The following is a 24953-nucleotide window of genomic DNA, read 5'->3' as shown; positions in this document are numbered from 1 at the left end:
GATCTGGTCTCCTGACATGAGGTGAGATTTAAGAGCTGGCAATTGAGAAGAAAAAACAAGTCTTGCTCTCTTGTGTGCATGCTTTTTTTTTTTTTTTTTTTTTTTTTTTTTTTTATCCTGGATGAGTATTTGATATGAGAGAGTGAAAGTGGACCTGAAAGCGTGACTATTGATAAGACAGATGAGCTCTTACAGACCTAGTTGGAATAATTTTAAAAGTGGCAGCTCTCAAGGGTTAGTTGCCATGCCTTACTTGGAATTACTTGTGTGAGTCACTTTTCTGTATGAAGTAAAATAGGAAATTAAAATTGTGACATTGGGCAGTAGTTTCTTTCAGCATCCTGTCTATATTTAAGTGTGCCTCTGTGCACAGTCTTTGGAGTTTCATCTCACCCAGATTTCACCCAGCTTCAGATATCTACTGTGTAGATAGAGTCAAATATCTCCCTTTATAGTCGGTGGAGTTCAGTACATACCTTGAGATGTCACAGGATTACTGAGAGGATAGTCTATGTCAACTCTTAATTTGCTTTGTTCCAGTTTCTTCCTGGCTAAGCACAGTTCACCACTTTGGGGGATGCTAGACTAAGAAAAGCCATGGAATAGTTATCTATACAGAGACGCAGCTAAACCAGAAAAAAATGTTGTAGTAGCATTATGGTTTTTTGTTGCACCTACATATGCAACTGTAATTGTCCAAGAGCAAAGGTACTATTGCATAAATGTGTTGGTGACTATGTATTCATTAAATCAAGAAGAGAAGCAGGTCTGAATGCAAGTTTACTGTGTAGGTCTTCACAGCTTAGGTCTGTTATCTGGCAACTACCCCAGGGAGGATACTTTTAAGATGTGCCACGGTTGAAACTCTGTATTGTTACTGTATGCTGTTATTCTGCATTCATTGCAGTATGAAACTGTTGAAAAAATAAGCTTTAATGTTGAGGGATTTTTGACAAAGAGATTGTTCCCAAACATTCAAATCATAAGAATCTACCAAATAATGATAAAAACATTGAATCCTTTTATTTGCCTTTCACTTTGAAGGTACACTTATATTTTTATATATTGAAAGTGGGGGTCCTAGGTCTTCTAAATAGCAGAAGAGGCTAAGAAAAATATCAACTATTTGGAATATGTGATGAAATGACAAGATTTTGCAATACTCCACGTAATATTATTGTGGAGTTAAAGGACTTTTAAGGATTGTATTAGGTACAGGTGATAATTCAAATTGAAGTCCTAGTGAAGTCTGCATTTTAATGGATCAGTTGAGGATTGTCATATGAAACTCAAGATCTAATGGCAACTGTCAGATAACATGTCCTGTGATTTTACATGAGTTCCATGTGATATATTATTATTCCCCATATGTCATTATTTTATAATATATAAATTGAAGTAGCTTCCCTTGATCTACCTAAATGTCACCTTCCAGATTAATTATTTTTGCTTGGTGTGAAAAATTATTTTAGATTTGAAAACCATTTGAACCATGAAAAAGTGAGTAAAACTATTCAGAAAAAATGTTATTAAATTATTGATTACTGTATAAGAAGAAATCTATGCTACTGAAATTGTGAAGCCTGTATTCTGTATCTCTTATCTTAGCAGAAGCACAGTGTATTTGTATATCCCAAGAAGACACAGATTGTCTCAGACAGTTTTAATCTCCACTCTTTTATATTATCATATAATTGCTTTGGGTGAAATTTTGCCTTCCTTCTCAGTCTTGGCTCTGAAATCAGTGGGAGTCACCAGCATATCAAGAGTTGAAACTTGGAATTTAGTGAGCAGTGAATCAGCCTGACTCATATCAGAACAGTTTTCACATTTATATTAGGCAGGAGTTATTTAAAGTGCTGTGTCCTTGAGATCCCAGAGGCTGGTCAGAGCTCGTTCCAATGGTCTTTATAATCAGAACTTCAACATAAGTTAAAAAACACAATTGAAAATCTTTTTTAGAGCTAGATTATTCAGATCAAATTAAATATGCTTTTAACATACATTTTCAACTATTCATTGTATAAAGTCCCATGAAATCCTGGCTGCTATTGCATGCTTACCAAGTAGTACTGCCTTAGCTCTTGCCTCCCACCCCTTGAGTTTGTCTTCTAGGACTGTTTTAGGTTTCTGACTCAGGATTTATGCAGCTGTAATACGATGATAGAAACCTTTAAATTTCCATCAGGTTTCCAGACACATCCTGCCAGAGTTCCACTGTGTGTAATACACAGAATATTGTCCATTTGGTAGAACGTTTATTATATATAAGTATATAAATTATTATATTATTATAAATATTGTTATATATGAATATATATATTATATATATAGCAGTATATACTAAAGCAGAGTGGTACAGAGACTTCTAACTATGCAATTTATTAAAATGAATAAGTTTTATCTTAGACAGATATTCCAATTTGCCATACTACACTATGCAAAAATCTATTAGCACCTGAAACTTTCTGCACTGTGTATCATCCAAGAGTAAGCTACAAGCTAGGAGAGAAGTAAACTTATTTTCCAGTACCTGGATAGGCTTTTTAATACCATTACCAATGAATAAAAAAAAAAATTCAATTAATACAAAAAAAGTACTTGTATATGTGCTAAAATTGTCAATGAATAGACACTGAGTACTTTTATGCACATGTTTTTATTAACAAAAATATTCTTTTAAAATGTATGTTAGTAACAGACAGGAAATTGACCTAAAGCTAACACTTCATCTTACATCACTTGTTTTTACGTCATAGCCTTGTAGCCAAGTTTTCGCGTGATGCCAGCTTGATATCTGTTGTGTTCTACGTGAAAGAATTTATCTTGTCCTGTAATGTAATGAAATCAGAGCCTAAGAGCTCTTGCCCTAGCACAAATTAAGGGTAGAAGATAAAACAAGTCTTAATGTTTAATCTCCTGTCATCTTTGGTTTCTTTGTATCCTTAATGGTCCTTAGTCATGATTAGTGTAAGTTTTATTTAAATTTATTGGGTTTTTTTTAATCTCTATATGTATAGCCACACAGATAGTATGGGATCAAAACTTCAACAGATTTTAAAATTTGCCTGTTCAGTGGTTTCTGGGTATTTTGGGTATATTGACCATTTATTTTCTTTCTTTTGCAGATTGTAGCTTTGCGTGAACAAAATGCACACATTCAAAGGAAAATGGCAGCTGGTGAAGGGCCTGCCGAATCAGAGCATATTGAAGGAATGGAGCCAGGGCAAAAGGTTCATGAAAAGGTAAAAAATATTAGTTTTCATTGAGTCACACGATCAATATGATAAAGAATCACATACAAGATTTTCGTAATGTGAACATTTTGTATGGCTTCCCTTTAGAAGATTGTCTACCTACTCAAACCAGTATCAGAAAAAAAGCTTGCTGGAATGGAAAGCAAATGCATAGGTCCTTGCTCACCGATAGCATGTTGCACTGGTATTGAATTAGACCCACAGGTTATAGTAAACTTTTCATGGATTTTTGGCACAAAACTACAATCAAGGGTGGTATATCCTGCTGAGTTGTCCTCTGTATGTCACAGACAGAACAGCAAGGTGTAACAGCACATATATGCCAGAAGGCATATATTCAAAAACTGCTGCCAAAATAGTCCATAAGGGAATTACAAGGAGACCTAAAGACTTGAAAAAGGCATCCCCTCTGTGCTACCAACAGATTCATTGCAAATTTATGTCCTTGCTGAGGAAAAGCGCAGAGCATTTTGCTTAGCATTTTTCCAGAACTAAACAGCTATGTAGAGCTTAGGGTAAGTATTTGCAACTTCAAGCTGTAAGAGAAAAAAAGGTGGAGAATATCTGATTTAGAAACAAGGTTTTCTTTTGAGAATTAGTTTTACAGATGGAGAAAAACAAACTGCATCTCTTTCTCTCTTTGCTTCACAGTTATTAAATTAAAATGCAAGCGTAACTAACATTTGGCAGGCTGCTGACATGAGTAGAGCTGCTGCTTGGATCTCTAATTGTGCATTTTTGTCTAATGGCATGTGATGGACAGTGGCATTAATCATACTTAAAACAAGTAATGTTCATCCTTATTTATTTTACAGCAATCCAGTTTACAAAAATGCGCTTGCACTGCAAGCTTTAATTTTATGTTTTGTGTTTTACTGTGTACGTGCATTTTTCTTTAGTAATCTGTGTGTTTGAGACAAATACTGTAAATAAATAATGTTCAGCTATTTTCTTCCTTGTGAAATCTTACTGTTTGACACATCTGTGAAATTTTGTTAAAACAGTGAACAGCCCACTCACTTGTGCTTTTAAATACAGCCACACTGCTTAGCTGCAAATCTCTGATTTTCCACTTTCTTTGCTAGCTATGTCTTCTACTCTGAGCCATTTGGCTCATTGTTAACAAGCAGAACTTAGTGTAAAGAAGTTCTTTAAGAAGTCTGGATATTTCAACATGAATGAAACAGGAATGAACAGTCAAAGTAATACATTATTAAGAAGAATTAAATATTTCTAGAAAATTATGTCCAGAAAACTTCTGTACATCCTAATCAAAACTATTTAACTTGGTCTTGTTAAGCTGAATTAAAAGCTTGTGCTTACTAATTTTGTTCCGTATAATAACGGAAGGATACAGGATAGGGACTTTACAGGAGGCTATACTGGTATGGGATCTACCAGTGAGCTTCAATTCAGGTCCTCTGTATTGGCTGCTTTCTAACTTTCTACCATTATCTCAGTGGCCACCATTCATTCCTTCTTGAAGGACATGAAGTTCATGAAGACAAGTCCCAGCTTTGCAATATACTTCAGTTTATAATACTTCTGTATTATAAGCATTAACTTGGAAAATATACTGTTCCTTCAGCTTCAGCTGTAGGGATGGAGGACAATAAGCTACGACTTGATGGTTTGCACCCTCGCTGTAATATCCTGTGATCAGAGGTCAGTTTTGGTCAGTCAGAGTAGACCCTACTTTTCAGTTTTCTGCTTTCTGCGTGCTAGTCACAATATTAACAGTACCTTCAGGAAGTCATAACTTTAATCATGCCGATCATTTTGGGCTCCTGTAGGAGAGACATGGTAAAATCCATATGGGCACAGAACAATACATGCCCAGGACAGGCACTCCCAAACATGTGTAGGTGATTAGAGGATCCTTAAAGTAAAAGTTGCCTACAGTAAGAGTTAGTCATATCTGGAAGACATGTGAACTGAACTGAACTGTTTGCTGAGATTTAGGTGAGTCCCAAATATAACATCAGTTCTGAAGCTGGTATAACTTTTTGTGTATTTAGAAAAAGAGGTCACCAGCTCATTTATAGCCTCAGTACTGAATGATTACTATGCTCTTGGAAAAAGAATATAATATGACTGCATTTTACAGCAACAAGGAAGTATGTTGCATTACTTCAGTGGTTAGAATAAGGGCTGAAAGAAGTTATTAACTTTTTTTAATTATTTCCTCTCAAGAGGATTAAAAGAACCATCTGAGAACTTTTCTGGGCCATTAATTTTCTTCTTTAACAAACCTTGGAAAAATGAGAGATCTCCAGAAAACAGAAAAGTTAAGGCCATGCCAATAATTAAAATATGACCAAAGTTGCATTAGTCTATTTAGCTGCACTGATACTAACAAAATTGTGAAAATGCTGATAGTGAAACTTAAGAAGTTAAAAAAACCACACACACAAAACCCCCAAAATCCCAAAAATGCAAAACCAAAGAATGCTAAAATGAAATTTTATGGAAAATAGGGTTCTGATGTATACTTTTATGAGACTACAAATGTGATTTGAAAGGATGTTGTTCTATTGCACTACAAGTTCATTTATATAAAGCAATGGCTTAGTACATAGTGATATTTTTTAAAATTAGTATTATGGGAAATTAAGCTAGTTAATCTTTAAGGAATAAATACCTTATTAATTGTGACAGGGAATAATTGTAAATGGAGAGTCATTATTAAGTATAAATGAAACTTCTCAAAAAGAAAATAATGGTAAAATTTAAGTAATGGGAAGTACTAACTATGAATACTTATTGCTTTGCAAAAACAAAGGAAAAATACCAAGAAAAGGAGGAGTGAATGGCTTTTAAATGTGGTTTCACAAAATTGGACATATTGTAAGACACCTGTAGGAGAATAGTAAGGGCTTCAACATTGAATCATCCTTCAGGAGAATTCTTGGGTCTGGCATTTTGTGTGCCTGGAACAGACTGCAAATCGCACTGTAGGTTGTTTCCACTGGCAGGTGGATGCCAGCTAACTGAACAGGTAAGGTAACAAATGTTCAGCAGCGGGGACCTTGACCAAGTATGTTAACTTTTCTGCTCTACAAAGATAGAGCTCCTAAGCTATGTCACTTAGGCAAGAGAAATTTAAAAGCTAGCAAATACAGAAACTTGCAAAGACGCGTTGCAGAAGAGTTTTCAAAGAATTTTGAAAATTTGTTTAAAGAAACCTGACAAAGATCACATACCACAGGAATTAAGATGTAACTATTCCTATTGTCAGATATTCCTCTGCCTTGATCTGTGAGCATCAGACACCACTTGCCTCCATTCAGATCCTTCACTTGATCTATAAGGAGGAAGGCCTGGTTTCCCCACTGTGAAAGCCAGGAAAGGCAGTATTCCCACTGAATAAAGTGCCAGCTGGTAAATCTATTGGGAAGCAGGTAGGGAAGCTGAGAAATGTTAGTGATCATCAGGTTACTATTGAAGGATGTGTGCAGGGATGTTAAAGGAAAGAAGCTGGCCATGTGTGGAGTTCTGCTGTGGCACAAACAGTGGAGAAGGAGCTTGTCATTCTGCAGGGCAGCAGCCTGTGTGCACCTCTTCTTGATATCAATGGTTTCCTACCTCTGAAGCAGCCTGTCGTGAGCGATGGCCAATGAGCCTCTGGTGGCAGCAAGAGCGGGGTCTGTTGCACCTGATATACCTCTGGGGGGATTTGAATGCAAGATGTTAGTAAAGGATTACCAAAGTTTGTCTGCCGCATTCAAATTGTTATACCTGTGAGAACCAGCAATAATGTAGGAGATTATCTGTCCTAAGCAAACCAAAAGTGACGATGAAGTTCTGGGAACAGAGAGGTCTGATGTTCTCATCAGTCCTTTCTGATAAGCTTCATAATTCAGAAGGGAAGATGAATCCTGGAGATGAAAGCATAGCTGTACAGGTGGTATTCCCAAGTGAGCTTTGTTTTTCCTCAGCTTTAGGATAATGTTCCGGGAGCAGATAGGCAAAAGTAAATACACCTCGTGTAAAAGCAAGAGAGTGTCTTTGATCAGTGGATTTCTAACTGAGTTACATAACATTCAGCAGAAAGAGGGGACACTTAGAAAGCCCCAGATGCCTTCAGTCACAACCCTTAGGTTGGAAGGATAACTAGGAAGGATGTGAATTTTTATAACAGGATCTAAATTAAAAAGGTAGCTAATGGGGCAACGTAGAAAAAGAAAGCTATCATCTGATTGAAGACTAAATAGGAAAAATTTGCAGTCCCTTCAGATAAGAATCTACTGTAGATCACAAAAAGGAATATAAAATGGATGAAGTTTCTTGTGAGCAACAAGCAAAATTATTCAGTACACAGGACCTGCACTAAAGGTAACTTAGAGTCACATGACTGCCAGTGACCGAGGTAGGATGCCAGCCTCAGGTGGGGAATAAACTTCATCCCTTGGCACATAAAGAGCTGCCTGGTAAATCCTAGAAGTTCTTTTTTAGGAATTCATATGAGGAAGGCTGGAATGAACAAACATGGCACCTACCAGGTATGGGAAACATCCTTGTAGCAATTCTGTAAAAATGGATCGGACGATTAATGTGGATGATAAAAATATCATAGATCAACAGTGTGAAGCCAAATGTCATGATGGAATAGCTAAACAGGACTAGGACCTGCAGGGGACACAAAATATTCCTGTGCCTGTTCAGCAAAGGTAAAGCTTCAGCTGAAGTCCTGTATCCAGTTTTGGGCCCCTAACTTAAAGAGAGATAAGGACTGTCTTGAGGAGAGTTCAGAAAAGAGCAATAAAAATGATCATAAATCTAGAAAACATAACCTGTGAGAAGAATTTTCAAAATTTAGGCTGAAAGCATAAAGAAGAAAACACTAAGGGGGACAGAATGATAATCTTCAAATATATAAAATGTATCGTCAGGTGTGAAGAGAATCAGTCAAGGTAAAACTTGTGAACAATGCAGACAGTGAAATAATGGAATAGACTGCTGAGAGGAGGAGAATTCTTCAGAACTGGAAATGTTTAAGAATTTCTTAAGAGAAACATCCTGCATCTGAGACAGCAGACAGTACAGACAGGGTGGTGAGCTGGCTGATCTCTTAAAGGCTGCCAGCTCTATGATTACAGGGCAGCCAGAGCATCATTTTAAATTCTATAATCACAAGCACTGTCCTCTTATTGAAGCACTGGGCATTCCTACAGTAATGTAAAAGTGATATTATATTCAATAATTGCTTCAGAACTCTGGCTGCAACAACAGTTTTATGAGATGATAAAGCATGACATATGTCCTCATTGACAACTAGATGGCCAATTCACACGTATCAAGGACAAAGAGAAGTTTAAAATACTGAAAGAACACAAATAGTTGTTCTGATAGTAAAACAAATGAAACAAAGACAGATAATGAGTATGAGAAACAAATGTATGAGTATGTAGTTCTCCAAGAATCCAAGAATACATAGACCCCCAGATGTAGTCCTTTTTTGCCACTTTTTAAAAAAGTGTCTGAAATAATAATATTTCATTTGAATGCATAAGAGAAGATTTAAAGGAAAAAGAAAATAAAGAAATTATAGACATTCCAATGAACCAGCTAATCTAGCACTTTTTCTTCTCAGTTCCAAACTGTGAGATGTTTTAGAGAAACTCCATCAAAACAAATAAATATTCTAGATTACACCTATAGGACATTTACAATTTATCTGTAGAACTGTATCTGAAACACTTTTTCCTATCATTTGAAGGTACTTTGAATAGTCTTATTGTCCATGTTATAAACATTATGAATGCCTAATCCTTTTAGTGAAAAATTCCACAAAGTAATATATTTTGTACATATAGATATATAAACATATATATTTAATGCGACATTACCAGTATACAAAGTACAATTTTATGGAATTTTGCTTTATCACCAATTAGGTTGTTTTCCTGGTGAATGACTATAAAAGGATGTTTTCCAAAGAAATATAAAAGTACCTAGAAGTATATAAAATAATATATTACTTGAGGAAACCATATTTTGTTCTTTTATTTGTCATTTTAACTAGCACTCATCTTCACCTATGTCCAGTCAACAATCGTGGTCAGATTGGAGGAAGGAAATATTTTTTCCCAATATTTTTTTCAGTTTGAAGCAAAGTGCATCGAGATACCCCAAATGTAATTTTTTCCTTACTGCAACAGTAATTAGTACATTTAAAGACAAATTTAGCCTGAGCCCATGGCTGAATCTCATGCATCATCTACCTTGTGCAACTGGGGCAAGAATTAAGAATGAGTTTCAGGTGTTCATAGTAATAAGCTATGTAGTAAGGGTGTTCTCATTTCTTTCTACAAATTCTGTTCCTTTAAAGTGGTGCTTGCTGGACCCCAAAAAGTAAAATACTCAGAAGTAGTTTGTGTTCAGATAAAGTAGTTATTTCTTGCAGATATTTATTTCAACTTCCATCCAAGCCACGGAAAGTGGATGTATTGAGTAAAATGAAATGTTTCCAGAAATGCTTGTATGCAAATTGGGAAGGATTGAAGTTGCTTTGGAAAACATTTCATTTTCTCATGTCTGTATACTTTGAATGTCTGCCATGACAGCACCTCCTTCACTTATAATTATGTATTTCCTCAGTGTTTCAGAATTCATTGCCTATTTCTGGCCTGTGCAAGAGAGTATTCCAGAGTAAATTCCATGCTTAATCTTTTAATTCAAACATATAACAAAACATTGCTATAATGCTTTTGAAGTTAATGGAGTTTTATCAGAGATGAATTGGTCTGGGGAATGACTATTTTTATCTTCATAGATGCCCTATATGCATAGAAGGACTTCTGCTTGACAAAGCACTTCAGTGTGGATTTCTGTTACACTGAAGAAGTGAAAGTTAAGCATTTCAATGCAGTGTTAAATCAAGGTATTTTTCCTTGGAAATGCACTGTTTCTATTTTTAAACTTCATTGCTGACATTTGTAACTGCAACTTGTAAAGACTGGTGCAGTACAAAGCCAATTTGTCCTTATGTGGTGCCTTTTTTTGTTTTTTAAGATTTCATGTGTTGCTATGATACTTATAGCTTGCTAATAATGAACCTTTCCTTGTACCTAGATTCGTAATGGTACTAGTATATACTCTTTTATTAGCTTTGTGATTTTACTTTTTTAAACAAGTATTAGCATACTTGTACCATCCATACTAAGGGCAGTTTTACCAGCATAATTGTTCCTTTCCCCACAGAGTAATAACCTATACTGTTATAAGCATATGAAAACATCTATGTATACCAAGATAGGTAAAGTGCAAGTAAGACCTTTTTGTCCTCAACAAATTATGGTATATTTTAAGAGGAACCCAGAACTGTATATAATTACTTTTTACATGTATTAGACAGCTGGGGCTATATTACCTTATAATATACCTCAGGCAGTCCCATTCAGATTATTCAAGAATCACATTTTTTCTTTTTAGTCATGACACTATCATATTCCAATAATTAAATCAAAAACCAGTAGTTTATAAATATTAAAATCACTTAAAACATTGACAGCAGTTGTAGACACCGTGTCCTGTAGGAGTAAAGATGCGTTTTGCCAAAGCAAACTCAGAGTGGGCTAAAATGTTCAGAGGAAATAATATAATAAAAGTAAGAGGTCTCTTTCAGAGCAATCAGCAGAATCTGTTCTGTTTTTGGACTTGACTATCATTGTTCTGCTCCTCATGTGGTCACTTTGAATAGCCAGTAGAAAAGAAGAAAGTTTTCAGTTTCCATTTTTAGTTATTAATTTATACAATCTGTGTTCTTTTGCTATGGGTGACTAAATCATTTTAACTGGCAGCATAGAGGATAGCAGATAACGGAGTGAAGGCAGGACATTTGGAGCCCTCCTCTGGAGGAGCAGTTGAAAAAGAGGACAAATTAAGGATTTAACACCGACCTGCAAGGGTTGTTTGTAACTTAGAGAAAGTTTGCAGTAAGAGAGGTTTGTTTTGCTCTTTACTGAGTGCAATCAGTATGCATAATGTATAAGAAATAGTGGGAGACATGATCCTTTCCCTAAAGGATTCACATCCTAATTTGGAGAGATAAATACACTTCACACACAAACTACATTTGGTAATCAGATGATGAGTTAGTTTCCAAGCAGTGCAGATATCTTTCTGGTTTTCTAAACATCCCTTTCTGGATTAATATTGATGAACCTAATTAAAGAAGCATGTGCTGAAGGAGACTTAATGAAGATTGATGGCTTCACGCACCCAGGGAGGTAAAGAGTTTTCAAAGTGAAAGGAAAAAGTGGGAAAAGACTACAGCTGGGTCTAGGAGGCTTCAAGAATCCAAGCAGTAAGTCTGGAGCAGTGCACAATATTCTCTCTAAAAAAATCTTTAGGCAAGTATTTAGTGTGTACTGTGATGCTCAGTAGTTGTGTGTGTCTGCGTGAGTCCTCAATATTACAACACAGGGGTTTAATGATGCTGAGAAAGTGCATTATTTACACAGTCAATGCACTTCTCAGTCAGATCTCTTTTCAAGAACTTTTCAAGAAAAGATCAACTTTTCAAGAAATTAGCTCTTTTTTTGTCTGTGTTTCATACAAATTAACCTGTCTCTTCTCTGAATCCATAGAGGTTTCATTTCCCTTGCATCTAATAGAAACCTCTATGTACTTTTACTCATCGAGCCTGTTAGAGCACTACTTTAAAAGTCTCGTTACCTTTGACACTGGAATTTTATACTTATAACGCTGTATGAGCTGACAGCGTTGGCTGACTGAACTTTGCTGGATGATTTGCTGCAAGAAATCACCAGACCTATTGTCCCTAATGGTGGTCTGGTAGGACCACAAAAGAAGAGAAGTCAGTCAAGGGAAGTGGTAGTGTTTTTTGCATGTATAATCTTGTTTGGACAGCTAAATAGTCCTTATAAAAGAAGCAAGAGGAACTGATATTTATCTTCTGCATAAGATCTCAGAAGTTCTTTCCAATAGTGTAAGAGCAACAAAAAGAAAAATGTCCACCTGTGAAGTAGACCTTTTTTCCCATCCCCTGTTTTGCAAAATGAGTAAAGCATGACAGATGATTATAGGCATCAGAAAGAAGAAGAACACCTGAAAGCTTATCAGGGAGCAGATTTATTCCAGAATTTTGAAGTAGTAATAAAAGCTGGAGTCTTTTGATGGCTTGATAGAAAGAGCAAGACAATAAGGACATTGGGAGAGAAAAGTGCTGAGAAAGGTAGCTGTTGTTACATCAGTATGGAGGGGGGGAGAGGAAGAAATATTTCAGCTGAGAGAATGTTGACTCTGATAGTTGATTAGAGGTTGGAGAAAATCTGGAGTAACTGGAGAGGGGATCTCTAATGCTTGTGAGATCACACAGACCGAAAGATGTGGAACAACCTATAGAAGTAGCACAGCCCTCAAACCTAGAGAAGTAACGCAATCATTTGGAAATGACTATGACACCTGAGTTGTAATGCTATTAGTTTTGGCATAGCTTTTCATTTTCCGTTTTGTGTGATGATTTCTAGGTAATGATCAGATTGCTTTTGCTTGTTGTTTAGCTGTCCCTTGTGATTGGGCTATCACAGAGCTACATATCTGTTATACCATTTATGTTCTTTTAAACATTTTTTATGTAGCGGATATTTAAGTGGACTAGGGGTGGAAACACTCTATGGTAAAGAGCATCTTCTGGTCACTATTACTATTGATTTATTCTTACATTTCAAACAACCTCAGTAAATATTATTTCTTGCAGCACTGGATTTACTTTTCCTAAGATTGAGTGATGTGTATAATTTAGCATCCTCTGGTTATTTGATTTCCCTGTTAATATTTCAGTACAATAGCATTCATTAATGTTTCTTTTATCTGGAAAATATATACGACTTCCATCTCTCCTCTGAAGCGCTGGCCTTCAGAGCCACCTTTTCTAAGTCACAGGGAATGTCTCCATAGCTAAAAGTAATGTTTTTTCCCCTGAGATGTGGGACAACATTTTCAACCTTGGCTGCTTAAAATCAGCAATTTTAAATATTTTAACCACTATCCGGCATTTGTTCCGTTTTTCTTCTCATGCTGAATTTTCTGTGTACATATTATTCATAGAAGTTATCTTAGTCCTAACAGAGTCTAAACATAGGTTACATCTAAATGTTACTACTACTATTGATCATGTAATTATTTCCAAAATATTTGGGGAGTGATTAAAGTCATGGAAATTCTGTATATCGCATATGTGGTAGAGGAAGGCTTTCATATCTCGACTTTCATACCTTGCCTGCCGTATCGGTAGTTCTCTGAACACCTGACCACAATTTCAGCCATATTTTTATAGAGCAGCAGCTAGCACCTACCTTAGTAGAGGTAGAGAGAGAAGTCTCACAAAACAATGTTGCTGAATCACTTTGCTTTGGGTTGAGATGCCATCCTAGAATATGGGCAGGTAAAAGAGGTATATCTTGGAGTCCAGTCACCATCAGTGTTACGGTCGTAGGCTCACAGCAGATATGAGGATATGTCATATCTGGAGGCAGACAACAGCATGTTCCAGTCTCTGTAAGCTACTGCAGCAATAATGTTCTGTTATATAAAAAGCATTCTTTCTTATTTTAGCCTTTTCTAAATATTCTGTGATGTTTTCTGAAGACAGTTCCCTGTTGAACCTTAGCTTGAATCCAACTTTTTACTTCTTATGTATGTTTCAGATCATTGCTTTCCTTTCCAACTTCATGCTAGCAAAAAAAACCCAAAACCCTCATTGGGCATTTTATAAGGTCCAGAGAAAAATTGCATAGACCTGTGCTCGTTGCTTATGTATATTTACAGAAATCATTTAGTGCCAAATAAACCTTCATATAGGTAGTAGTCAGAACTCACTATCTGCAAACCTTTGGAAGGCCAACTTCAGGTTAGATTTTATGCTATATGTCAAGAAAAATACCTGTTTTTAAAAGTTCTGTGTGTGTGTTTGTTTTTTAACAAAGGCTTTCATGTTTGTTACAAATCAACTCAATTCTGACTAACTGTAGTGTAACACTGTGTCAGGGTTTATTCTATTTGCCGAAAGTAACCAGTCAAATTAACACAAATAGTTGGTTTGAGTGTTAGGAAGAGAGCCGGAGATAAGTTTGTTCAGCATGAACTGCCAAAGAACCACAGTAGCGCAATACGGACTGAGAACATGGTGCTGACTTCAATTTTGATGCTAGTGATTTATGGTGCAACAAACTGCCAGTATTTTCTCAGAAAAAGAAATTAGAAAATTAGTCTTTAGAAAAAAGGTAGACATAAGATACACACTGTTTACAGTAAAAAAAGAATAGTGCTTACACCATAAAGATACATTTTCTTCTGGGAATTCTAGAAGAGCAGCCTTTTGAATTTTAAGTGTGCTTTCAATTATTCAAAGGTACCTTGTGGTTAGAGCTCAAGTCCTTAGGCCTGAAAATACATGCACGCACGCATCATGTGAATTGACTTTACACTCACTCTGCCATAAACAGAGATACACTGAGGAAGAATTTCTATCAAGTAAATGAATCCCGTCTCCACTGCTGATTGTTCAGACATAGTCCTGTGAGATTTTTTTTTTTTTTTCCCCTTCTCATAGTCCTCCTGGGTCAAATCCTAGTGCACAATATGTAATTAATTACTGGCTTATAGACAAAGCATATCTTTGTAAGATGTTTTAGAGTTGTGGAGAAATTATTCTCAGAAGTGCTTTTATTGTTGTTGAACACCTCTCACCTTTGGAAAAGTAGATTCCTTTGCATATTTTGGCATAATGTGACTGAATATAAGACTCTCTCTGCAAACTGTCCTTTCCAAAATAAAAAACAGTAGTAGTTTGCAATTAATAGCCTACAACAATTTTACAGTTTATTTGCTAAATCCTGTGGGGTTGTGCATTTCTTTTTTTAGAAAAACTTAAATGTACATCCCTAACTCCGCTCAGTTTGACTACAGTATGATTATTAATGGACTGAATTGGAAGGGAAGTATGGACTGAATTAACAGAGGCTATAATGTTCTGGGTTAGTCTTATTTTACACTTTTGCCTGGTCTTCCTTTTACCTTTATTTGTGTGGGTGTTTTTTTTTTCCCTCCTCTCTCTAGTAAACCACTGTGTGGTTTTCATTTTGTTTTATGGCAGAGGGAGCAGGGGAGGGAAGCAATAGTCTGGGGTGGGGGCGGGGGAGGGTTATTCTTATGTGTAATGGTCCAATTTACTGTCCTTCTCCCTGCTGACACTCCTATACAAGCCGCAGATTGCCTTGCTGCTGTGCTTGTTTGATCTGGAAAGAAAAAAGATCTGATATCAGGGATGTTGGTTTCCTTTTCATACTGTTCAGCAATAGGGGACATGAACATCTATTTCTCTCCTCCACAGACCATAAGCAATTCAAAGATTTTTTTTTTTTTCACAGACATTTTTTTCTTGTTTAATCCCTATTGCCCTCTATGGCATTCAGTCCCACAGGACATTTTTGAACTTTGATTTGCTCTGTGGTATGCTTCCTCTCTTGTAGTTAATACCATCACTGTTATCAGATTTACTTGATGATTCTTTCACCTCAGTTCTGTTTCTCCTCCTGGCTTGTAGTGCTGTATTTGGGCAACTAAAAAAGCTTTCTTTGTGGAGCAACAGTATCTCCAAAATACTGTACTTTGCATGGAGTGTGATTTCTCTGTCAATGCCATAACTTCTCTTCGTTGGGGATGTCGTGATTTTAAATTCATTCTGTGAACAACTATAGCTGCTTCTCTTTAGTTGTGTAGTACCATAACACTATGTAATGAAAGACATTTTAATATGTATATATTTTATGCTTCAGCCACAGAATTAAAAGGATGTTTTTTGTTTTGCTTTCTTAATAACCCGTAAATGTGTTAAGCTTCACAAAACCATTATGCAAAAAGATCATGCCACTCTCCTTATTCTGTAGGTGATCAGCTGTAGAAATATAGCATATATCAAGGCCATACTAAAAATTAAGTATTGCCAAGAACTGAATGCAGGTCATTCCAACTTCTTGTTTCAACTCTGTTAACAATTGTTTCCCTGTCCTGCATGACTTCGGTTTGAGGTTCCTTCATGCACCAGAATCAAAAGTATCTATGAATAAAATGGGAGAAAGGATTAAGGTTGCTTTCTGTTCTTATTTGGGAATCTTTGGCTTAAGCTGGGACGTTTCTGCAGGTTTGCTATTAACAGCTCCATGTGGAAAACATTTACAATCAGTGTGCTGTGCTTTCTGGTCTATAGTATGCAGCTTGAAAACCATGAAGAACAGGTTTGGTACACCTGAGCAATAGTGTAACATCTCTTGCTGTTCGTGTTCACTGACTCTGCATTCTCCTCTTTGGCAGAGTTCCTCAATGGTGTACAACAGTGCAACAAAGGAGGTGCTGAACAAACACATAATCATATAATGAGATGTTGTCCTTCTTTGACCTTAATTCAGCTATCTATGTGACTGAAATTGGCTGATTTTAGTAAAATATGGAGAGGAAGGGAAGTGATTTTGTCCCCCTTTTTTGCTGATGGAGCATTTCTCCAAGAATTCTAGTTCTCAAATATTGATAATACAGAAGAATTTCAGAATCTAAAATATGTTTTAGGATGTTTTAGGTTAGTCTCTTTCTCTCTTGATACAGTCTAGGTAGAAGTGTTATACAACTGGCTTAGGGTAGAGACTAGATCGCTGTTTACCTCTCTTGCTTCTGGTCTCCTCATAATTTTTTCATCCACCTTTTACCAAACTACTGTGGGCAGAGTATCTGCTTTCCTGTCTTCATCGTGCTGCCTACCTCAACTTTCAGTTTCCTTCTGTTCACAGACTACTCTTGTGGTTTCTTTCAGCATTAGGAATGGGTTTTTCAGTTTTATCTTTTCTATCTAAACTCCTTATATCTGCTAAAATTTTTTGCCCTAGCCTATGTTTTCTCAAAAATGGCCTATGCATCTTCATATGCTATAGAACAAGCAACTGGAAAAAAAGGTGTAGGAATCAACTCCTCTGTCTTTCTTTCTAAGGGAGGAATTTTCTGCTGTTGGACTTCAGAGCAAATGCGAAGAGTCCTGAAATGCTGCCCTTTTTGTCATTGTTTTTCTTTTTTCCTGTTATGTTATCTGGATAGCAAAATGTGGCCTTCCTTGGTATTTCCCAATGTACTGTTACAAACAATTCACAAAAGTGCATGAAAATGCATTAGTGAAACTGCCATGGAAATAAGTTGTCCATCACACAGCGATGTATGAATTCATATATGCTGACACATATGAGAGTTAAATGCCTTGATTTTTAGGCCAACTGACTGAGTTTATTCATAAGCTGTGAAGGTGCAGTGTGCAGGCCATAGCCCGAAGTCCTTATTCTGTCTCTACCATATCACTGTGAGACATTCACAAGAATCGGCTCCACTATGTGTGCCTCAACTTTGCCAAGCTTTTTACAATATAACCATTGCTGGGTGAATAGTGCTTTTGCTAAAGCTTTTAGTAGTTGAATTGTTTGAATAGTTGAAATATTTGAATGTGCAGAATTCACACTGAAGAAAGGAATGAGATCAGAGAACCAACTTTCTCGCTTTCCCTATCCCCCTAAGCCAGGTAGGATTACACAACTAAAGTAGATCCAGGGCTACTCCTGATCCAAGTAGACCCGACTGGAAGAAGCCTCAAAATAAATAAATAGGCACAACAGGCCTTCCTCTAGCTGTAACTCTTTTCCCTCGCTGTCTGCAGAAAGCAAGGAAGATCACATGGAAAACGTATGGTGCTAGTGATGGTTTACTCACTGTAGTCTAAAGGAGTAAAAGTGATAGAAGGAAACAGATAAGACTATCTTGTGTTAGATAAAGTAGCTAGTAAAAAAGCGAAGCACTGGGGCATATGAGCCATTTGCCATGTCTCAAAAATATGTTTTTAAAGAAAAATAGCTGCTGATAGTAGAACCTTTCTTTTATGTCAAATTATTGATATTAAAGTGTGCATATGTTTAGCTTTTTCACAACTGCATTTGATGAACTCTTCAACAAATTTTATAATGATGACTATCAGCATGACTGACTTCTAAGCCAATGTGATGACCATGTACAATTTTTTTTCTATGCTAGAATGTCTCAACCAGTTAGAAAGTTTTCTTTAATATTATTGCCCTACTTTAAAGACTGCCCAAGTCTTTCAACTTATTTTCATTACTTCCTTTTTTTTCCCCTTTTGTACTCCTTTGACACTATTCTTACATATGTTAAGGATATTAGTGTAAGGCTATGATAGTTAAGAATGCCTGCTTTGGAACTTTTTCCTATGTGCTCTGTTGACAAGGTATCAAGCATAGTTAACAAGTTTTGTTGTTGTTGTTGTTGTTTTTAACTTAGGGATGTAATCAGTATAAGCATTCAATTACTTGTTTGTTTACAAATGGATTTGATTAATCCACATTATCACCAATGGGAAACTGAGTATTGGGAAGTATTTCAGCACAAAAATTTCAGCCAGATAAAAATGTGGGTGGGCTTAGCTGCTCTTCACAAAACCAGTAAGGAAGGAGACGCTGGAATTCTGTTCTCCAGCTTGTTCTGTAGACACTATTGTTTATAAAAGGTATCTGGGATATGGGAGATTCCAAGTCCTCCAACTAATTTAGAAGATACATTTAAATCAGCTTCATCTACAGGATGCCTTCAACTTCTACCATGATAGCATATTTCATATTGTCGTGGTCAAGCCCTTTTAGTTTGGGAGAGGGGAGGAAAGTATGACTGTGTAAACTGTTGTCTAAAACTCCCCAAAGAACCTGAAAAATGAAATGTCAATTATTTCTTGGATTAGTGGTTAATAATTTTCTGCGTGATTTATTGGCGTCATTACTCCATGTAATGTACCTGTATAAAGGACATGTCATGAAATAATATGAAGGTATAAAAGTAACAAAATGTCAGTTAAAATTCCAAGGCAAACTTTTGAAAGTATATTTCAAAATTCTAAAGATATATTTCTTAAGGGTTTTTTCTATTATTTTTACTCATGATTGTAGAGAAGGGTATTTTTCATCCCAATCAAATTAAGAAAAATAAAAATATGGACATTTTTTAAAAGTTGGAAATTTCAAATGTCAACCAGCTGTGTTCGTGAATATAGGAATAATGTAAAGCAAAAAGGAACAATGGGTGGGATTAAACAGCTTGCCTAGAAAGTTATTCAAATAATTAGGAGGGAAGTTTTTGTGCATAAATCAAAATGCATTCATGCATAACATTTGTTTATTGGTGAGGGATTAATTATGAATACATTTTTATCTCTCTTTGCATGGATCTTAGAAAGGAATAAACCAACAAAGAAATTTTATATCCTTCACCTTTTTATTTGTATGGGGTTTTTTTATTAATCTCTTTAGACATAAAAGTTTGGTTAACAGAAAAACGTATTTCTGATGCCAGTGAACATACACCTAGATACCAAAGGCTGCCATTTCAAAATGTTCATGGCTTAGATCACATAGAGCACATAATCACGTTATTGATTTTCATATTTGATATTGCCTGACTATTCATGGGCCGCTATTTAGAGAATTGTAGGGCAAACTAAACACCTGCTAAAATTTATCTGTCATAACTACTAAAATTACTGTGTGCAATTAAAGCCATAAAAGACACATAATAGTCAAAAATAGAGAGAGTTGTCTGAAGTTTACACAATGGAATAAAGTATTATGGTAGAAATGTTTTCTGTTGTTTGAATACTATTTTATATACATATGTGATCACAGCCTATGAATTGGAATTTGTTTTAAGTAGAGTAACAACACTTTCCAGACAACAAACCTAATGTACATATGTTTTTAAATTGCTGTTGTCTCTTTACCATTGTATCCTGCAAGTAGATCAATGTTGGTTCAGCAACTAACATAAAATCTCAAGGTAATATAATTAAGTAGTGTACAAAAAGCAATTTTGGAGCTGAGTTATTTGATAGAATAAATTTTTACAGTAAAATAATTTTATTCAGTGATCTACAGAGGTGCAGGTGATCTTAATCTGGGTTCATTTTATGACTGATTTGGGAAATAATATTGTTAAAGCCATTGAACAAAGCAGTGTTCTTTGAATTTGTCGGTAGATTTAAGTATAGATATATTTTGACAATGATAATACAAAAGCACTATTGGTGCTTGTTTTCATCTAGGATCTTGTCTGGCATATTTCATGTATGCATCGCTGTACCCCAAACATCTGAAACACAATAGATACCCTTTAGGAACAATATTCTTGTATGCTGCTCTTTGAGATCAGAAACCTATGTAAAATAATTACACTGAAATACTTTGCTCCCATACATTTATGAGAATAAACTGTTTATAGCCTTAATATGATAAAATTGCCACTGATCAAGAAAGTTAATGACCGTTTTGACTTTGATTTTATTGTTCCATGATATAGTTCAAAATCAGATCATCTTGGGTTTTGGTTTTGGTTTTTCTTTTTGCTTTTTTGGTGGTGGTTGTTGTTGTTTTGACATGAGATAATTAAATCTATGTCAAAACATGACCTAGACTGTGCTGGAAAAGGCATAATGTGACTATCTATACTAATAAAGAAATGCCAGCAAGTCCCACTAGTGAATGCTCTTTTTTCCTGGAATCATTTATATGCAATATAAGTAATATTCCTGGGATCATACTCCGAATTCAATAACGTGTCCTGGATATTTTCCTTATAACTGTATTCATATTAGGGCTTTCAGCAGTACACACATTACTTTAGCAGAACTTGTTTCTAATGTAGATTTAGCCAGTAGGTTGACTAGACTCTACTTTCTGGTACAGTGAATCGTGATTTATTAAAGTGTTATTTCCTGTCTGCAGTGTGGCCAGTTTTGCAAGTGAAATGGACTTTGAGTAAGTTTAAGTGGTGTATTAGTTTAGCTAAGGTATATATACGCTGTTTGGTGCTTTTTAGAAGTAGTATTGTTGCAATTTGTACTTGAATGGCTATAATGTTAAACTAACGCTGTTCTTGTATAGCATTCTGCTGTTAATGCAAACATTTCCATCTCTATGTGATGTAATATTTTGCAATCCCTTGATATGAATATTAATCTTTTAACTTTTTTTCATCATTACACCTGCTTTATCTATAATTAAAATTATCGTGTTTTTTCCCTCCTAATTGCTCCTGTAATTTTTAAAATAATTTTTGGGTTAGATATTCTTTAGATAGAGTCCACTTTAAAAGATAATTAATAATAACAGTAATGTCACTTTTCTGTTAACAGCGCCTATCAAATGGCTCTATAGACTCAAATGATGATGCCAGTCAAGTTGTGGAACTTCAGGAACTGCTCGAAAAGCAAAACTATGAAATGGCGCAAATGAAGGAGCGTCTGGCTGCGCTGTCTTCCCGGGTAGGAGAGGTAGAGCAGGAGGCAGAGACTGCCAGAAAGGAGCTCATTAAAACAGAAGAAATGAACAGTAAATACCAGAGAGACATTAGAGAGGTAAGGAGTTTACCACATTCACCTCACGCTACTTGACAGTTGTTCCTGTGATATTTGGTACAAACTGATCAGGGTCAATAAATATGGGAAGCAAAGGCCTAGCACTGACAAAAGCCCTTGTACATAGGAAACACAAAATTTACATTAAAAATAGTGTTAGAAATCTATAAGAAAGCATTCCTAAAAGCATATCTGTGTATGTGAAACTCTAATGGGAAGGAGGCCTCTCCTCTGTTACTTAGCATTATCAGTGTACGTTCTGGCCAGTTTTTCAGCCATTTCAGATTTTTATGACAAACTCTATTTAACAGAGGTGCTGGTTATGCAGCTAATTTAATTAAAAGTTCATTTTTTAAATATCTGAGCTGTTTTTATAAAAAAAAAGTGTTATTTATGTCATCAACTATAATATTTAATCACGTGTGGGAACTTCGTCACCCTTGATCTAATATGCTATTCCCCTCTCAATAAATCCATTTCAAAATTTTGTCTCCACTGTGTGGAAACATCAGGAAACGCCCATGTTTTGCATGGAAATGTATTTCCATTTTCCTTTTCTCTTCCTCTCTTAAATTTATGGCTCTCTAGTATCCTCCAGAAGAGCTCTTATGTGGATCTCAATACTATGTGGATGGTCTGTTTCTAGAATCTTGTTTCATTATTTTGGAGTTAGGGTAGTCATCTCTCTATTACTCTGCTCTCTACAATAGAGGGGTATATGTGTATATATATATATCTATATTAACCTGCTCTAGTATTCTGGAAGAAAATTTCCTGCAGGACTTCTGTTACCCAACACAGCCTAAAAGTATCTTCACATCTATTTACTCTATTTTCAATATCGTATCATTTTCATAAAGTTACAAAACATAGTTTGCACTGATAGGTTTTTCCTTTCACTAAGGTCTCTAACCTCCGCATTGGAGTTATCACCTACCTTCTGACAAATACTGCTGTTTCCTGGGCGCCTTGATTGCCACTTGTTTCTCTTATAGATCTCATTATACCAACTTGTGTGCTTTCATCCATTTGCTTCCTGAGCTAAAAGCAAAGTGACCACTAATAGATTTGCATGCAGAACAATTGCCAAACATCAATGCAAACTCTACCTGTAAAGGTATTTGTAAAGGTGGAAGTGCCCTGTTTTATTATTTCATAGGGCCACAAAAGATGCTAAAAATGATGTGCATCCAAAAAAACCCTTTTATAATACTATTGAAGAATTAAGTAAGTATTATTATTTATGTAATTTCTTACAGCAGTGTGCAAAAAGATGACCACATCTAGTCCATCTTGGGACTAGCTATTTGGATCAATTTATTTATTCATGGTATCTCACTTTGAAATAAGTAAGACTATTTTTAATAGCACTGCTTTCATAATATAACATATATGGCAAGATGTGCTCATAAGTAAATATTTTCTTTGTGAAAGACTGTGTGCCAACATGTAAGTTCTTTCAAAGTGCAATACAAGTTTAAAACTAATAAAATTTTCTGCTTTCAATAAAATTATTTGAAGCGGAATATCCAGTTTGTTATTAATGAATAATCTATCTAAATTACAGCTATTGTCTTCAGCACGGCCAACCTGTAGTATACGTATAAAAACAGCAGAAGATTTAAAAAATAAAAAAAATCGATAACGTATGGATGTTATATATATATATATAACATTTGGTTATTTGTTTTCCTGCAATTTCAGGACATGTCATCTGCTGTCTGTTACATGTACTTTGGCACAAAATTTTAGTGCAACCTAGGAGAGTGAAAATGTGCATATACATCCTTCCCACATCACTGCATTGTGATATTTATATTATTGTGTGATTATATCAATATTCTGATCAAGTCTGCCATTGTTTAAAAAGCAAACAAATAAATGTGACTTGGGTTTGCTATGTTTGCTTCGCATTGAAATATGTAGATGCTATAAAAATATATAAAAAGTAAGAATTTTTTCTCTTCTCTCTAGTCAATAGCGACAACTTTAAATATCATGTTTGTAAGAAATCCCAAAGGGAATAAATTTCTTTGAAATAGAAGAATTACTGCTGAGTGTACTTTACATCCCTCTCTACTGTTAGCATAAAAATTAAACTGATATAAAACTATGTGGGATTTTAATTGCTTGGTTCTTGATACTTTTTGTCATGTTAGGCAATGGCGCAAAAAGAAGATATGGAAGAAAGAATCACTACGCTGGAGAAGCGCTACCTCAGTGCACAGAGAGAATCCACTTCCATACATGACATGAACGATAAGCTGGAAAATGAACTGGCAAACAAGGAAGCCATCCTACGTCAGGTTCAGTATCTGCATCAGTCAGTTGCTTTCTTCATGCAGCAAGAAAGTTAACACACAAAAAGGGGCCACATCTGCAGTGGGAGGTTTCTATTAGGTCAAGCTGCCCGTTTTAAACCAATGGATAACTTAAGCAAAGAAAACTAAGTTGTTCACCATCTCTAAGCTTCATATCAGATGAATACCATGAATACCAAACTAATGTATGCATTCAACACCATAAAATAATTGTGTTTTCTAACAGTATTTGCTTGAATGCACATCAGCTTATCCCCTAAGTGGAGGGTTTCTTATATAATGCTTTCCTAAAATATATTTTAAAATTAAAAAAAAAAATCAGAACAGAAAGGCAAAAACAGGAAAAAAGGTCACTTCTACAGGAAAGACCAAAATTTGTGTAAAATAGATCATAATGATTTCAAGTATTAATATTGCATAGAAAAGCTTTTACAGAGATGATTAAACTATCTGTGAATATCTTTTATAAAAGAGTATAAACTGATTATGTAATTTTCTCTCTTGGCACTTTGTCTCCAAGGTGATTCCAAAAGCTATAGTGTAAAGTGAACAGAAAACATGGTTTATAATTTGAAGAATACAGTATGAACTGAAAGCTAACATGAAGTGAATATTATTTAAACTGTAAAAGATGAAATTGCTCCTCTTGCTCAGCATCAAAGACTTTATTCTTTTTCACCTATCATGTCTTCAAACAATATAAAATGCTACATGGGAAATAGGCCTGTATGATCTGATAACCTGTGTTTCTGTAATTGTATGCAGATATATTTACACACACACGCACACATCCCTCTGTCTGTATATACCTATGTTCAGCAAAATTAAAGCATCAGAACACAAACTCCTTGATTTCTGCCAGCTTGCTTTGGCTATTTTAAGATGTATCTTCAATCGTTAGAAAAA

At 35.5% G+C, this 24953-nt stretch overlaps 1 protein-coding gene across 12 annotated transcripts in view; it reads left to right on the top strand.

The window, feature by feature from the left end:
* Window positions 1-24953, top strand: part of PPFIA2 (PTPRF interacting protein alpha 2) — a 351928-nt gene that overhangs the window by 256417 nt on the left and 70558 nt on the right. For all 12 annotated transcript variants that reach the window (XM_064509618.1, XM_064509631.1, XM_064509622.1 and 9 more), the window contains 3 exons: window positions 3129-3245; window positions 21505-21726; window positions 23886-24032. In XM_064509618.1, the coding sequence (XP_064365688.1) occupies window positions 3129-3245; window positions 21505-21726; window positions 23886-24032 (486 nt within the window). The remainder of the gene's footprint in view (window positions 1-3128; window positions 3246-21504; window positions 21727-23885; window positions 24033-24953) is intronic.

The sequence above is a fragment of the Dromaius novaehollandiae genome, chromosome 1, assembly GCF_036370855.1.
Source record: "Dromaius novaehollandiae isolate bDroNov1 chromosome 1, bDroNov1.hap1, whole genome shotgun sequence".
NCBI classification, from domain to species: Eukaryota; Metazoa; Chordata; class Aves; order Casuariiformes; family Dromaiidae; genus Dromaius; species Dromaius novaehollandiae.
This window is presented reverse-complemented; position numbering and strand designations above follow the sequence as displayed.